Here is a 13735-nt window from a genome sequence, read left to right as displayed (position 1 = left end):
AGCCCTACTAAAAAGGGCTGCCTTGGGTAGCTAAGGCAGTCAGCTAACCGCAAGACACAAGCCCAGGATTTATCAACCCGTGGTGTGCCTACCTCAACAGGGGGCGTCAAAAGGGTAAAATATAACATTAGAAATTTTGCTGGTTGACTGATACAGCTGTCTCAGGGCCTCCTGGGGACTGTGCAGTTAACCTCATGGTAGTGAAACCAAAAGGAGGAATGAAAGAAAAGAAAAATATTCTGCTCTTCTCCCCTCTGCTCTTCCTCCCAGTGGGGAGGTAAAGCGTACAGCCCGATCTGGCAGCGAGGTGTGGGAAGCCAGATTGGGCGCCCCCCTTCCGGCTCTCCTCTCTGCTCTCTCCTATCTTGTCCCTTTTTGTCTTACTTCTCTCTATCACCTTTTCTATCCCTTTGAAGAAGTGAGGCTCCATAAATGTTAAAGAGGTAAGTATTATTTCTCAGTTTCAGTGATGAGATAGAAGAAAATAAACTGTAGAAAACTAAACAGAAGAAAGAAGAAGAAAAATAACAAAAACCAGTGACACACTGGCAGGGCCTTCTTAGATGAGGGTGCCTAGTGATAAGGGCCGAAACACCCAATGAATCTAAGGTCCACTATAAGATCCCTAATCCCTAAACCTAACCAAGGAAGAAAAAAATGGCAGATTAGCCTGGGTAAAAGACTGAAAGCTCAGGCACACAACGCTGTATGCCGCTGATAAAGTTTCTGAGCTGCCTTTCCTCATAACAGCCAAGATTTTCTCCATTTGAAGCAATGTATTATCAGGGATTGTAACATCTAGTCCTTTTACTGAATCAAATTGTGAGTACCAGAATTGTGATTTCAGGTCAGCGGTGTTGGGCAGGATGTGGCTCGAATGTGGGAAATGGCCATCCAGCATGCTCTGATGCCAGCGGTTTCTACAGGAATTTGCCACAGTTCCCACCGCAGTGGACACAGTACGTTGTTGTAATATTATTGGCCTGTTAATATTACATGTATAAGTTAGCATTTTTTGAAGATTTTTTCTTTCTATCTTTTTAACAAAAAGCTTAAAGGGAGTTCAAATAAAAATGTGCTGTTACAACCACTTGATTTCAACAAATTAAGTGATGAACTAGTAGCAGACAATCTCAGCCACTCATTGAAAAAATGAGTTGAAGTCTCAAAGCTGTATACATGTACAGGGTCACACCTATCTCAACCACATTAAAGTATTTCCAGCACAGTTTTCACTTTGTCTCCAGCCAGAGACTATTTGGAACAGATAAATCACAAATTCAATGTATGATTTCTTTCAACTCAAGTATTTGTATCCATGTTGCTACTGAATTCTCCCAGAGAGTCTCAGATCCATTCAGGGCCAACAACACCCACACAAAACCCATCAGAGATATTTCAGGCATTTCACTGACGTCAAACCATCATGACTAACACTTCAGTGTGGTCGTAGTACCTTTTATGATTAAAGAAATGTGTCTCAACTAGCAGATTGCTAACTGGTTCACATTTATCACATATTTATTTCTAATGCACACCAGAAGTGTGGCTTAGAGTAAACAAGTTAATATCCTTTTACAGATGCCCTGTTTTTATTGTTTTTGCTTCACAGAGAGATGTGCATCCGCTGAAATCTGTCCTTCTGATGTTGATGAAAAAAAATCTCATTTCAACTGAAAGACTGTGTTTCACAATGTATATTATCTCAGATGCTTTTTTAATCATACAAAATCACAACAACAGTCAACTTCACATTGATAGGTAAAGACCTCAGAATAACAGGAGGATGCTAATTCACTGTTTTTTGTTATCCTGTTTTTTTTTAATTCTAATCTTACTTGTGTCTCTCATTAACAGAGGAGATTTCAATCAGTATTTCAGTTTCCAACTGCCAGTCCAGGGAAAATGATGCGTAAGAGAAAAAATTTAAAAAACCCAAATTTAAAACCCCCCACCCCACCCCCCACCCCAAACAAAACACACACACATTTTTGGATTGCTTTTGCATAAAGTCTGTGGCTCCATAATGTAGTGGATAACATATTTGCTTGTTAAGCCAAAGCTTTGTGGTTTGAGTCCAGCTGGAAAGCCAGATCAGGAAGTAAGGCCATCCATTGCAGTGATGACCCCTTGTAACAAGGGTGTAGCTTAAGGAAGCTTCTTCTTCGTGCACCATATTACAAGGTTTAATTCTCTTGTAAAGTGTTTTCTGGCATTTGAGGACAAAATGAAATCGCTATGCGAATAAAAACTGTTCAGTGGAATTTCTTAAAATTTGGTTCACACATTCATGCACCCCATGACATCGACGACATCAAAATACCAAGAGCCTCTAAAACTACTGACATGGCCGTCTATCTCCATGTCACCCGCTGGTTAGTAAAGTCCTTATGTTATATCATGAAGCCTTGTGCTGAGCATTTTCACCTTTGCTGTCTTGGTGTTTTGAGACTTGAGGGTAATGACTTTTCTCTGACAATTTCTTAACCAATGAGGATTCCTTAACTAATCTCAAACTAGCCTATAAAACCATCAGGAAAGTGATGTCACAAAGTAAGGGAGCCAACCAATTTTTATTTGAGATCAAAGTAATAAAGCTGAGAAACACTGAATTGCAGAATGTCACTGGCAAATAAACTTCCTTGCAGATACCTGCTCTGTAAATAAGAGTTAAAGAAAGTGACAGTGTTCTTTCAAGATCTACAAGTTCACAGGGCAAACAAAGCATGTCACAATCTTCATCAGGCAAGAGTGCATATTGTGTTTTTCTCTCATTTTAAATGAGACACTGACTTGCTTTGACTGAACCTTTGAGACATTTTTGCACCGAGGTTTCACCCGACCTTCCACTAACGGTCAGTCAGTTAAGTCATGTGGTAGGATGTGTCCCCCTAGGCATGATGATATTGGACAGCTAATGTTTTACATGGATGACCCAAACCTGAATTAGATGTTACATCAGCACCATGCTTTCATTCATGCTTTATTTCCTGGCACTCCAACTGACACTGCACTCAAACCAGCATCAGGACATGTTGTTTGTATACCCACACTTATAAACAGAGTCCCCATCTTCAACCTCTGACAGACAACACAACATCCTGTTCATACTCAAATCACCTCCATCCAGTTCTTTTTTTTCCTGCTTTCTGTCACTTTCTTCTTAATTTGCATTTGAAGACTTCTGGGTCATGTTGCAGAGATTCCCAGAGCGTGTCACTATGCTTGAAACACTACATTTACATCAAAAAGATTTACATCAGGCTCCAATATCTGCAAATTCTATTCATTTTTCTATTCATTGCATTGCATATAAATGCAACTGCAGAGAACATCAAGTCCCATTTCTATGCAGACGTGCACCTCGCCGTCTCCAAGGTGAGCACGTCTTCAAACACCTCAAATGGAGATTACTGTGATTACTCACTCAGCCAAACGGTTTCCATGGTGACGATGGTAATTACGCAGTGAGCTCGGGGAAGGGGGAGGAAGTTTATAATATTGTATTTCTGTTCTCTTTGCTTGAGGTGTGATATTAGGCTGTCAGCTAACAGGGGAGAAAAAGGAGACGTAATTACAGACAAATGAAGGAGAAAATATTTTGCAGCTTTGGTGTCAAAGCTGTGGAGGATCACTGACGTTGTGTAGTTACACTGAGAGAGGTGCACAGTAGGCTTTCTCTACCAAAAAATTAATTCCGGAAATCTTCTCTGCCAGGTGATGAATTGATGCATTCACTTTTTTTGTTGTTGAACCCACTTTCTGTGAGCCTCCCTTGCTTTCCTTCATTGCAGTTTTCCATTCAAGGAACTTAACCATGACCTGAAACTTTAATTACAGAAACTTGCAGTTTCAGGCTATTTTAAACCCGAGAAAGGTATGTTTTATGGCCCAGAGTGCATAAGAATGTTTTACAACTTGTTGTCATAGACTTTATATAAAAAAGGACCTACGGTGTCTCCTGTGTGTGAAAATGTAAGTCAAGTCAAGTTAATGTTTATTTCTGTAGCACACGTAAAACAAAAAACTTAATAGAGAAAAGTACTATACAAGCTATACAAATGATGACTAAATTAGCAACAAATATGTGCTAAAATACACAGTCTCAGTAAGACATAATCAAAACAACAAACAGGGTTTACACAGTAAAAGCTATGATATACAGCTTAGCTAGAGCTGAAAGCCAAAGAGAATACGTAGGTTTTTAACCACATTTTACAAATCACAGGGTGACTGGGTTAGCTCTTACGTGCAATGGTAGGTGGTTCCAAAGATTAGAGGCTGACACCAAAAACGCTCTGTCACCTCTATTTAAGCCTGGCTCAGAGAACATCCAACTTAGTTGGTCTGTAGACCTAAGTGCTGTGGTGTAGGGCTATAAATGTTTAGTTAAGTTGGGTGGGACCAGTTCATTGAGACTGAGACATTGTTTCTTTCCCAGTAGGTGGGGGGGGAAACTTCTCAATTTTAAAATGAGTTGTATTGGCACTTAATTTGATCTATGACCTCAGGAAACAACGAGGAGAATGAGGTTATGGTCTCAATCAGTAGTTTCAAGATTTTTATTTTTTATCATCTTTTTATTATTAGTCTTTTGTAGGTTGTGGTCCCCGTTATAGTCAAACAGAATCCCAAAGAAGGTCATGCTTCAGGATGGACCTATTCTGTATTCCAATTGGTAAAAGTCACTTGTGATGTTAACACCAGAGCACCTCAGTAAAAGCACCAATGGGTGACGTCATAGCGGACGGTGTTTGCTCTGCTAACTTGACTAAAGGATTTTTTTTTAGTTTCCATCTTCTCATTTTGGATCTGCATATGTTATGCTTGGTTTCAAAACATCTGCCATCGCCCAACAAGCATTTCCTAATGCGTCCATTTGTAAAAAGACTGAGGACAAAACATTAAACTTCAGTTCCATCCTCAGGGTGGCATGCCCCTGCAACCAGCTCTTTTATCTCCATGGGCTCATAGATTTGGACACCCTGAACTTCAGCCTCTCCCTGCATCCATTATCCTTTGGCAGGGGGTTTAGGCTTCGCTACACTGGTCTCAGTCATTTATTTCACTTTCATTTGACCCTTTTCTTGGACCCTATCTGATGATTTATGAATTGCTACTCAGACTGTGTTTTGTGTTTTCCAGGACATCAACTCAGTGTATCAAATCTTCCCAGACGAGGTTCTTGGCTCAGGACAGTTTGGCATTGTGTATGGAGGTAAAACCTGAATTTGAGACACGCTGTCATTGCACCAAATGCATAATGTTTTCTTTTTCAGCACAAAAAAATTAATCTTCTATTTCCAATACATGTAAATGTATTTTTTAAAATTCTGTGACTTTATTCTCCTGTGGAACGCATTCTTCATCTATGAGACTCTGCACAGCTAAAAACACAGGAAATATTACTTGGTTTTAACTTAGAGAGAGAGACAAAAAATCAGTTGGGCAACATGAAACTTAATCACAATTCGTTTTTGTTGTTTCAGAAAAAGGTTTTGTAAAACGTGTCACAAAGAGCCCGATTCATTAAGATGAAATGTAACCTCTGTGAAACACAGTGCAGGGAAAAAGTTCAGTGATTTTGTTTGTCGACATAAAACTGCAAAAAAATTGGAAATTTCATCTGTGGTGCCCGATGTTTAAAAAGTTCAATAATCCTGAGAAATATCTTTAAGCATGGGATAAGATCAGGGAGTAATTGTGACCGCCAGGTCCACATGCAACAAAAAGACACGATTCTGTAGTAGAAATCACTGCAGCTTTATCTCAGGGCACCAGCTTCACTTACTACAGTTATTTAATTCTGCTCTCTTCTTCCAATCCAGTATCACAGAAAAATTATACGCACACACACAAGCACACAAGCTCAAAACTCCTTAGCTGAGGCTTGGCTGTCGTTGTGTTTGCCAACACCATACCCATATCACAGATATGTGGTTAGATTTTGAGGATACTAAAAGTAAGACCATAAGGATGTAGAACTTTCTGTATTCACAGTGGTGCTTAAACACATATGTTAATAATGATTATGTTGGTAAAGAAAAGCTCCCATTAAAAGGGGATCCTGGAGGACACAAGGTAAGATAAACTTTGGAAACATTCTTCAGATGTCAAAGTTTACCTAACCAACGCTCCAGAAATCGAGAATATTGAAGAATATTACATTTACAGTGTTTAAACCCATGAAAACCAATTCTCACATTCAGGTTCTTCAACTTGTTGCTTTGATTACATTCTGGAACAGCTGAGTGTGTTTGTGACTCAGATTGGGGTTTTATTCCACGCAGGTAAGCACAGGAAGTCCGGCCGAGACGTTGCCATCAAAATCATCGACAAACTCCGCTTCCCCACCAAACAGGAGAGTCAGCTGCGCAATGAGGTGGCCATCCTGCAGGTAAACACACACACACACACACACACACATCCATGCTGCTCAGGATACTGTTGGCAGGGAGTAAAAGTTCCTGTTGTGAACCGTGGCAACACTGTAGGGGTGTGACATCTGAAAATATTCCTGCTCTGCCACCGCTGCTGCTACACACACCTGCACATAAAACACACTTGAGTTCACCTCAGCTGATATCTGTTCTGCTTGGCTGCTCAGCAGACTGGAGCTGTTTGGGAAATGGCTTCCTGCTACCTTTGGGGTCCATATCAGCTTTTTTGGCATTTTATTTGAATGATTGTTGTAGCCGTTAGGGAAATGGGTGAGGATGCTTTCGGATCTTTGAATCTTTAATCATTAATATCGTTTCTATAAGAGGCAAAGTACAGTGGATACAATTTTACGTTCTTCATATTAGAGAAAGAGTTGTGGTCAGTGTACACTGGCACATTTACTTAAGCTTATTGTATAAAGTCATATCATGTTCACCCAAAACAGATTTATCCTCGCTGAAGTGACATAAAGTAATGTCTATGAGCTTGGAACAACCAGAGCTCTTCACAGATTGGTTGGATGGGATCGTTGAACCAAACAAGCACGCTCATTTATACAACTGCAGCGTCTACATAAACCACCCACACATATTACAGTATGACAGTGTTTTTTTCAAAATATAAGCCGTGGCATTCCTTTATATAAACACTCTCAGAACTGCGTGTTTCATGCCTTTCACTTAGCCAAGTCATGCCAGCACTGCTTAAGTTCAACATCCTGGCGCTATACCCATCCTGCTCTCTCTTCTTCATCTCATGAGCATCATGTTTTTGCTTTGGTTTGCTAAATATAAATTATAATGTGAGCCAGGACAGGAAGTACAAGTAAAGAAGTAATATATTTGCCACCGTACCTCCCAGGGTGAGAAGCAGGCACACTTGTTCTTGATCAAATACATCTATGATAACACGATATTATGCTCTCTGTTTCCCAAAAATGACAACATAAAAGCCATAATAATTTAAATATTAGTTTATTGAAAGTGAAAATAGCAAAAACAGCGCTATCCATCCTCCGAGGCCATTAAAAATACTCACAAGTGCCATCGTGATTGTTAATATTCCATATCAGTGGCTTATTGCAAACCAGTCAGTGCATTCAAAGCAATGGTGGGAAACCTTGCATCTGTGGGATTAGGGACTTCGACATGTATTTCCCACGTTTGAAGCACGCTGTCCCTGTTTCGCAGTCATCTATTGCAGAGCAGAAGTTGCATCTCTTTCCCTTCTGTCTCCTTGTGTTGGCTTCTTGTGTGACGTGTTGATCAGGGCCAGGCTCAGATTGCTGTGCTGCCATTGCCACTGCTGCTAAAGCTCCCACGCAGGGAAGATGGTGTCATTTTTGCATGCAAAGAGTCATGAGGGCCTTTGACATAAATGTTTCCTTTGCTGCCTCAGAGCTATCTTCATCGTTCATCTTGGAAGATTAGGTGAAGCGTTTTTTGAACAGAAAATCTTGATGTTATAACTTTCCCACTCTTAAATTCACAGCTCAGATGAATTTATTTTATACTAATATTTACTTATATGTAAAACCCCTCATTAGATCTCTGTTTTAATCTCAGATTAGGATAAAAGACTGTAACGTGTTAGATTATTTTGTTACATATTGTGTTTGTGTCATGGCAGTCTCTGACGTCTGACTTCTGTTCCTCATGTGCATCATATGTGATCAGTCCTGTGCTGTTTTACTATTTCACTGTTTTGAGACTCACCCATAACACTTCAAAGACCTTTAGGTGCCTGTCATTGGAACCTAGACACATGCAGTGAGAACACAGACAGTTCTTGTGACAGTGTCAGGGTAACTCTTGAAGTCTGTTATCACTGTCCCTTAAAAATGTTACAAAGACATGGCATGTACAGTTTTCAGAGTTTCAAGAATCCTCAAACTCGTTGATTTTCGTTCAGTCAAACTGAAACAGCCTCAGTGTACAAATATTTTTACCACCTTTAAAACTGTATAAAATGTTTCATTAATATCATATTTGAACTTTAAACCATCAAATTTCAGAATAAAAGAAGTACACCTAGTTCTTCTGGTGTCAAAAAACAAAACAGGTCCAATTTGTCCCAAAAAGCATGCAAGGGTTAAAATGAAGAAGAAGGTGCTTGTGTTGTTAAATTTAGATGTGGACATAACTCTATTCACAATTCATCTTAATCTGTATTCCAGTTTAATTAAACCATCACTGCATACAAATAACATAAATGCTAAAAAGTATGCAATTCATAGTAAATACTTAGGATTAAAGCATTTTTATTACCAAATATGGTAGGTTCACCTGAAGAAATCCAATTTTAAAAATCTTTAACTGAATCTCCCACCCAGGAGATTGTAAACTGTTCTTAAACTGTCTAAACTGATCTCTCTTGTCCTTTCAGAGCCTGCATCATCCAGGGGTGGTCAACCTGGACTGTATGTTTGAGACACCAGAGCGAGTGTTTGTGGTCATGGAGAAGCTTCATGGAGACATGTTGGAGATGATCCTGTCCAGTGAGAAAGGCCGACTTCCTGAGAGGATCACAAAGTTCCTGGTGACACAGGTGATACTTTGCCTCAATTATAACATCACCCTGTCTGACCCTAACTGTAAAAACAAAGTCACAAAGGTTTGGGTCCATAAATTTAGCCTTTGTTAATTAAGAAAAATCCAGTGACAACATCCAGGACAAATGGTAAATGGATTGATTCTTATATAGCGCCTTTCTACTCTCCTGGAGTACTCAAAGCACTCTGTACAACGCCTTCGATGCTTGTTCCCTCCTGGGAACACGGTGGGTCTGAGCCCGCGCTGGAATGGTAGCGCTGGGCAGGATGGCTACTGTGTTTGCTGTGGATTACTCCTCACCCCCCACCCAACCCTGTGGCTTGTCACGTGTTCCATAATGTTGTGCTGTGGACATTTATGTAATGCTAACGATCTCCGACCTGTATCCCCATGTGATGTCTGTGTTGTGTGTGTAAGGTCGGGGGGGGGGGAATCCTATTTCACTGCACGTGGCGAATAAAGCCTTGATTGATTGATTGATTGATTGATTGATTGATTGATTGATTGATTGACCCAATCACACCCATTCTCACCAGCACTTTCTCTGAACTTAGTGCTTTCTCAGTACATTTACACACATTCATACTCCAATAGCTGCATCGGAGAGCAACTTTAGGTTAGTATCTTGCACAAGGATACTTGATATGCAGATTGGAGGAGCCAAGGATCGGACCACCAACCTTCCGATCAGTAGGTGACCTGCTCTACCTCCTGAGCTTAGAGTGTTTAATAATCATGTTACTGCTGATAGGAATTACTGGAAAAATTCTGATTGTATAGGTCTATAATCTCTGCTCACATTCAGCCAAATGATGCAACACTGATCAGACACTTCACTGTGCACATGAACAATGGGTAAGAAAACGAATAGAACATAATTGAAGGCAGAGACTCGCAAACCAGCAGTAACTAAAGATGGATTCAGTAAAGGCCTGGCAGAGCATCTCAAAGGGAGGTTGTAAAGTTCAGACAGTAAGTGAGTCTCATTTGTGTTATGTTGCATTGTGCTTTTGTCAGTTATGTTTGTACTTTTGACTGGGGACTAAAATTGAAATTAAAACTGAATTGAATTGAATTACGGCCTGATCATAGTATTTTAGTGTTCCCCTTGCATAGATTTACTGCCTGACCGGTGCCATTAGCATTGAGTGTTTGACAAGAGGTCCAACATTATTATAGCAAATGCAATCTGTGTTTTTCTGTCTCACTGTCAGATCTTGGTGGCGTTGCGTCATCTCCACTTCAAGAACATTGTCCACTGTGATCTGAAACCTGAAAACGTCCTGCTGGCTTCTGCAGACTCTTTCCCCCAGGTAGTATGTTTATGTGCTTGGACAGTACCTGTTTTTCAAATGGAGATGTGTATCCACCCTAAGTGTAAGTATCTCGGGGTCTTGTTCACGAGTGAGGGAAATGGGAGATCAGCAGACAGATTGGGGCTGTGGCTGTGGCTGCGGTGATGTGGGTGTTGTACCAGTGCATCGTGGTGAAGGGAGAGCTGAGAGTATAAGCTCTGTATTTACCCGTTGATCTACGTTCTCACCCTCAACTATGCACACGAACTCTGGGTAATGACCAGAACAACAAGATCATGGATACAAGCTGCCTCTCCCTTAAAGAGCTTCGCAATCAGCGATGGGGTTAGAGTAGACTCGCTACTCCTCTACATCGAAAGGAGCCAGTTGATTAAAGTGTTTGTGACGAAGTTTTCAGTGGAAAAATGCAAGCGCTTCCAAAAGAAGTCAGTTATCCTAGGTAAACCTCAAACAATCAGATCAACAGAGCAAGCATGTTCTGAACCTGAACTTGCTGAAGCCAGTTGGGAAAGCAAGGCACAAAGCGTATCTTTCAGGCATTGTATGGTGGACTGAAATGGAGTATTACTATCTTAATGTTTTAAACATTAAACCCAATATCCTCATCAGCACTCACTGTTTTTCTCAATTCAGCTGCTGGCGTGTTGCTGCAGGTGCTCTATCATGATTCAGCCTTGGTTCTGCATATTATTCATGACAATATGTAATAGTAATAGAACTGCTCTGTCAAGTAGATGTTTTTGCTAAGGCTGAAGATGATATTTGTGAGACTGTTAAATAGATGTTGTGTTTCCACCCAGGTCCTGCACCGTTTAGATAATATTGACTACCTTTATTCAGGCTTATGCAAATAATCTGTTAAAGGTTTCAAATTCTCAGTTATTAATATCTTGTAACTTTTAGTATAGCTGTTTAAAAGTTGTGTCAGAATTCTTCTAATTTCTAATTTTATCTGAATTATCTACAGAAAAATTTGCATGTCTTGACAACACTGGCAAACAACAGTAGTAAAAAAAATGATGTGTGTTGAGTTCCGAGCTGCAGAAAGAGTGAAGTTATGCAGTGATAGAAACAGAAAATACAAAACACGCACACGTATTAGTATTTGTGGATGCAAGCAATAAAAGTTGGACATAGACACTCCATTAGCTGTCAGTGTAACTATTAGCAGCTTCCTTCAGTGTTCGGTCTTTAGAAATAGCTGTTAGTGTCAGACAGACTAACTGTTAACTCTAGTGATGCATCATTTAGCTGTTTGGCTCATAATTCCTCACATGATACTTAGTGTGTATCATCTGCACAGCCTGTTCCTCTGAAATATCATGAAACAAACAAAATACAAATATCTGGCTCCGTTTGGAAGAGATGTGTTAACGTTCGCGTGTCAGCCGGTTGCCATAAACAAGTGAAATCAATAATTTTAAAGAATAATATGACTTTTATCAAAATCCTCTTTTTTTATCTTTCTCAGAATCAGTTGAGGTAATTGGCATCAGATTTATGTCTGTGTTAGTAAAGAGAAAGTATGTAAACTAGTTTAATACGACTGGGAGAAAGAGAGATGTTGTTGGCATAGCTGAATAAAACTGTCAGTTACAGTTCTGTTTAGTCTATATAACTAATGTACACAGTTAGTTTGTGCTACAGGTAGCTAGAAAGCTAACAATATATTTAGCATATGTTAAGAAAGGAATATTAAGTAGGTCAAAAAGTTTGAACTCAAGTTTGATATTTTGAATCATATAGAGAGAAAACACATTCCTAGCCTGACAATGGAAAAATACTCACTCAGCTTTATTGTTATGACATAACATTTATGTGACAAATGAATACTATAGTAACTTCTCTGGTTCTACACTATAAAAGTGCAAGTCAGCAAATGTCAAAATGAAAGATTTACGTGTCTATGTAGCGCTTACCTTTATTTGAACGCTGAACAATTTCTTGTTCCACATGGCGGCATAATTTACCTATCCAGAAAAATGCACAAAGAATATTTAAAAATACATGTAATTGTCTGTACTTTGAAATAAAGTCGCTTGGGGGGGGGGGGGGGGGGGGTATGGATCACAAGTCTGTAAAATTCATAGTTTCTCTGTATATTATTGTTTTTCCTCCACGGATAGATGATCCAAGACCTCCCAAAACATTTTTGTCCAGTTTTGTCTGTCATAATGGAGTAAATTTTTGTCAGCTAGAGAATAATAGTCAATTCAGTCAATAATGTGACTGAAAACTATGAACATATGATATTTCTTTTTTGGTGGGAAGTACTATAAGGTCATAAAACACGGTAAAATCACATTATTTATAGTTTGAAAAGCTCTAAAAATGAGGTAAACTACTGCTAGAAGATCTGCTAGATCACTGTGGCTCTGTGACTACTGAGCTCTACTATGCTAAAAGTTATAAGTTAAGTTTTTATGTGTTATATTTAATATAGAAATAAATTAAAAACACAAGTATGACTTAGTTGATGCATCTGATGTATGCCTAAAAATAATTTGCATCACTTGAGATGGTTTCAGGTGACTAGAGCATCTCAAATTTCCAGGCATCAAATGTAATTTTTAGAAACCAAAACCAAGCAATGCATATGTAAACATTTAGTATAACTATTCATTCATATAATGTGCCAGTTTCATCAGCCTACCATTTTTAGTTATGACCACAGGTGTGGGAATAGGTTAGGGTGAAAAACTGAATTTCCTGAATTCTGGAAGAACACTAAAGTTTGAAAATGCTCTGCCCAGATGCTGATTGATGAGATGCAACAATGTCACTATATCACATAACCCAGGGGTCACCAACACGGTGCCCGCAGGCACCAGGTCGCCCGCAAGGACCACATGAGTCGCCCGCGGGCCTGTTCTAAAAATAGCTCACCATAACAACTTACCAGTAAGCTGCATCTATTTTTATTTTTTCTTGCTATTTTTTTTTTTAATCACAATTGCATTGGCGTTAATTTGTTAGAGATAATATATAAAAAAAATGTTTATTATTAAATATTAGATCATGATCTAATATTTAGTGCTAGCTGGTCTCCACGGAAACAGTTGCCGTGAAGACCAGCAAAGGCAAAGGTGAGGAGATGAGGAAAACATGGCGGAAAAAAGGAAGGATACATATAATTTTCACAGTGAATGAGAGGAAGAGTTCTTTTTTACCTCTGTGAAAGATTCATGCGTGTGTCTCATTTGCGGGGCAACTGTGGCAACGGCAAAGCGGCACAACGTGGAGAGACATTTCCGAACGTGTCACACAAGCTACCATGCTAACTATCCAAAGGGCAGCACACTGCGAGCGGAAAAGGCCCGCGAATTAAAGGCAGGTTTGAGCAAACAGCAGTCTTTTTTCACGAGACCGGTGAAAAACTCTCAAAAAGCAACCGAAGCCTCATTTAGAGCTACACATTTCATGATT

General features: G+C 39.5%; 1 protein-coding gene across 1 annotated transcript in view; it reads left to right on the top strand.

The window, feature by feature from the left end:
• prkd1 (protein kinase D1) overlaps positions 1–13735 on the top strand; it is a 69619-nt gene that overhangs the window by 42563 nt on the left and 13321 nt on the right. Inside the window, exons 12-17 of the mRNA XM_026151870.1 lie at positions 848–959; positions 1858–1910; positions 5146–5218; positions 6291–6397; positions 8827–8988; positions 10208–10306. Of these exons, the coding sequence (XP_026007655.1) occupies positions 848–959; positions 1858–1910; positions 5146–5218; positions 6291–6397; positions 8827–8988; positions 10208–10306 (606 nt within the window). The remainder of the gene's footprint in view (positions 1–847; positions 960–1857; positions 1911–5145; positions 5219–6290; positions 6398–8826; positions 8989–10207; positions 10307–13735) is intronic.

Source organism: Astatotilapia calliptera, chromosome 19 (genome assembly GCF_900246225.1).
Source record: "Astatotilapia calliptera chromosome 19, fAstCal1.2, whole genome shotgun sequence".
NCBI classification, from domain to species: domain Eukaryota; kingdom Metazoa; phylum Chordata; class Actinopteri; order Cichliformes; family Cichlidae; genus Astatotilapia; species Astatotilapia calliptera.
Note: the sequence above shows the minus strand (reverse complement) of the source record. Positions and strands in the feature narration are given on the sequence as shown.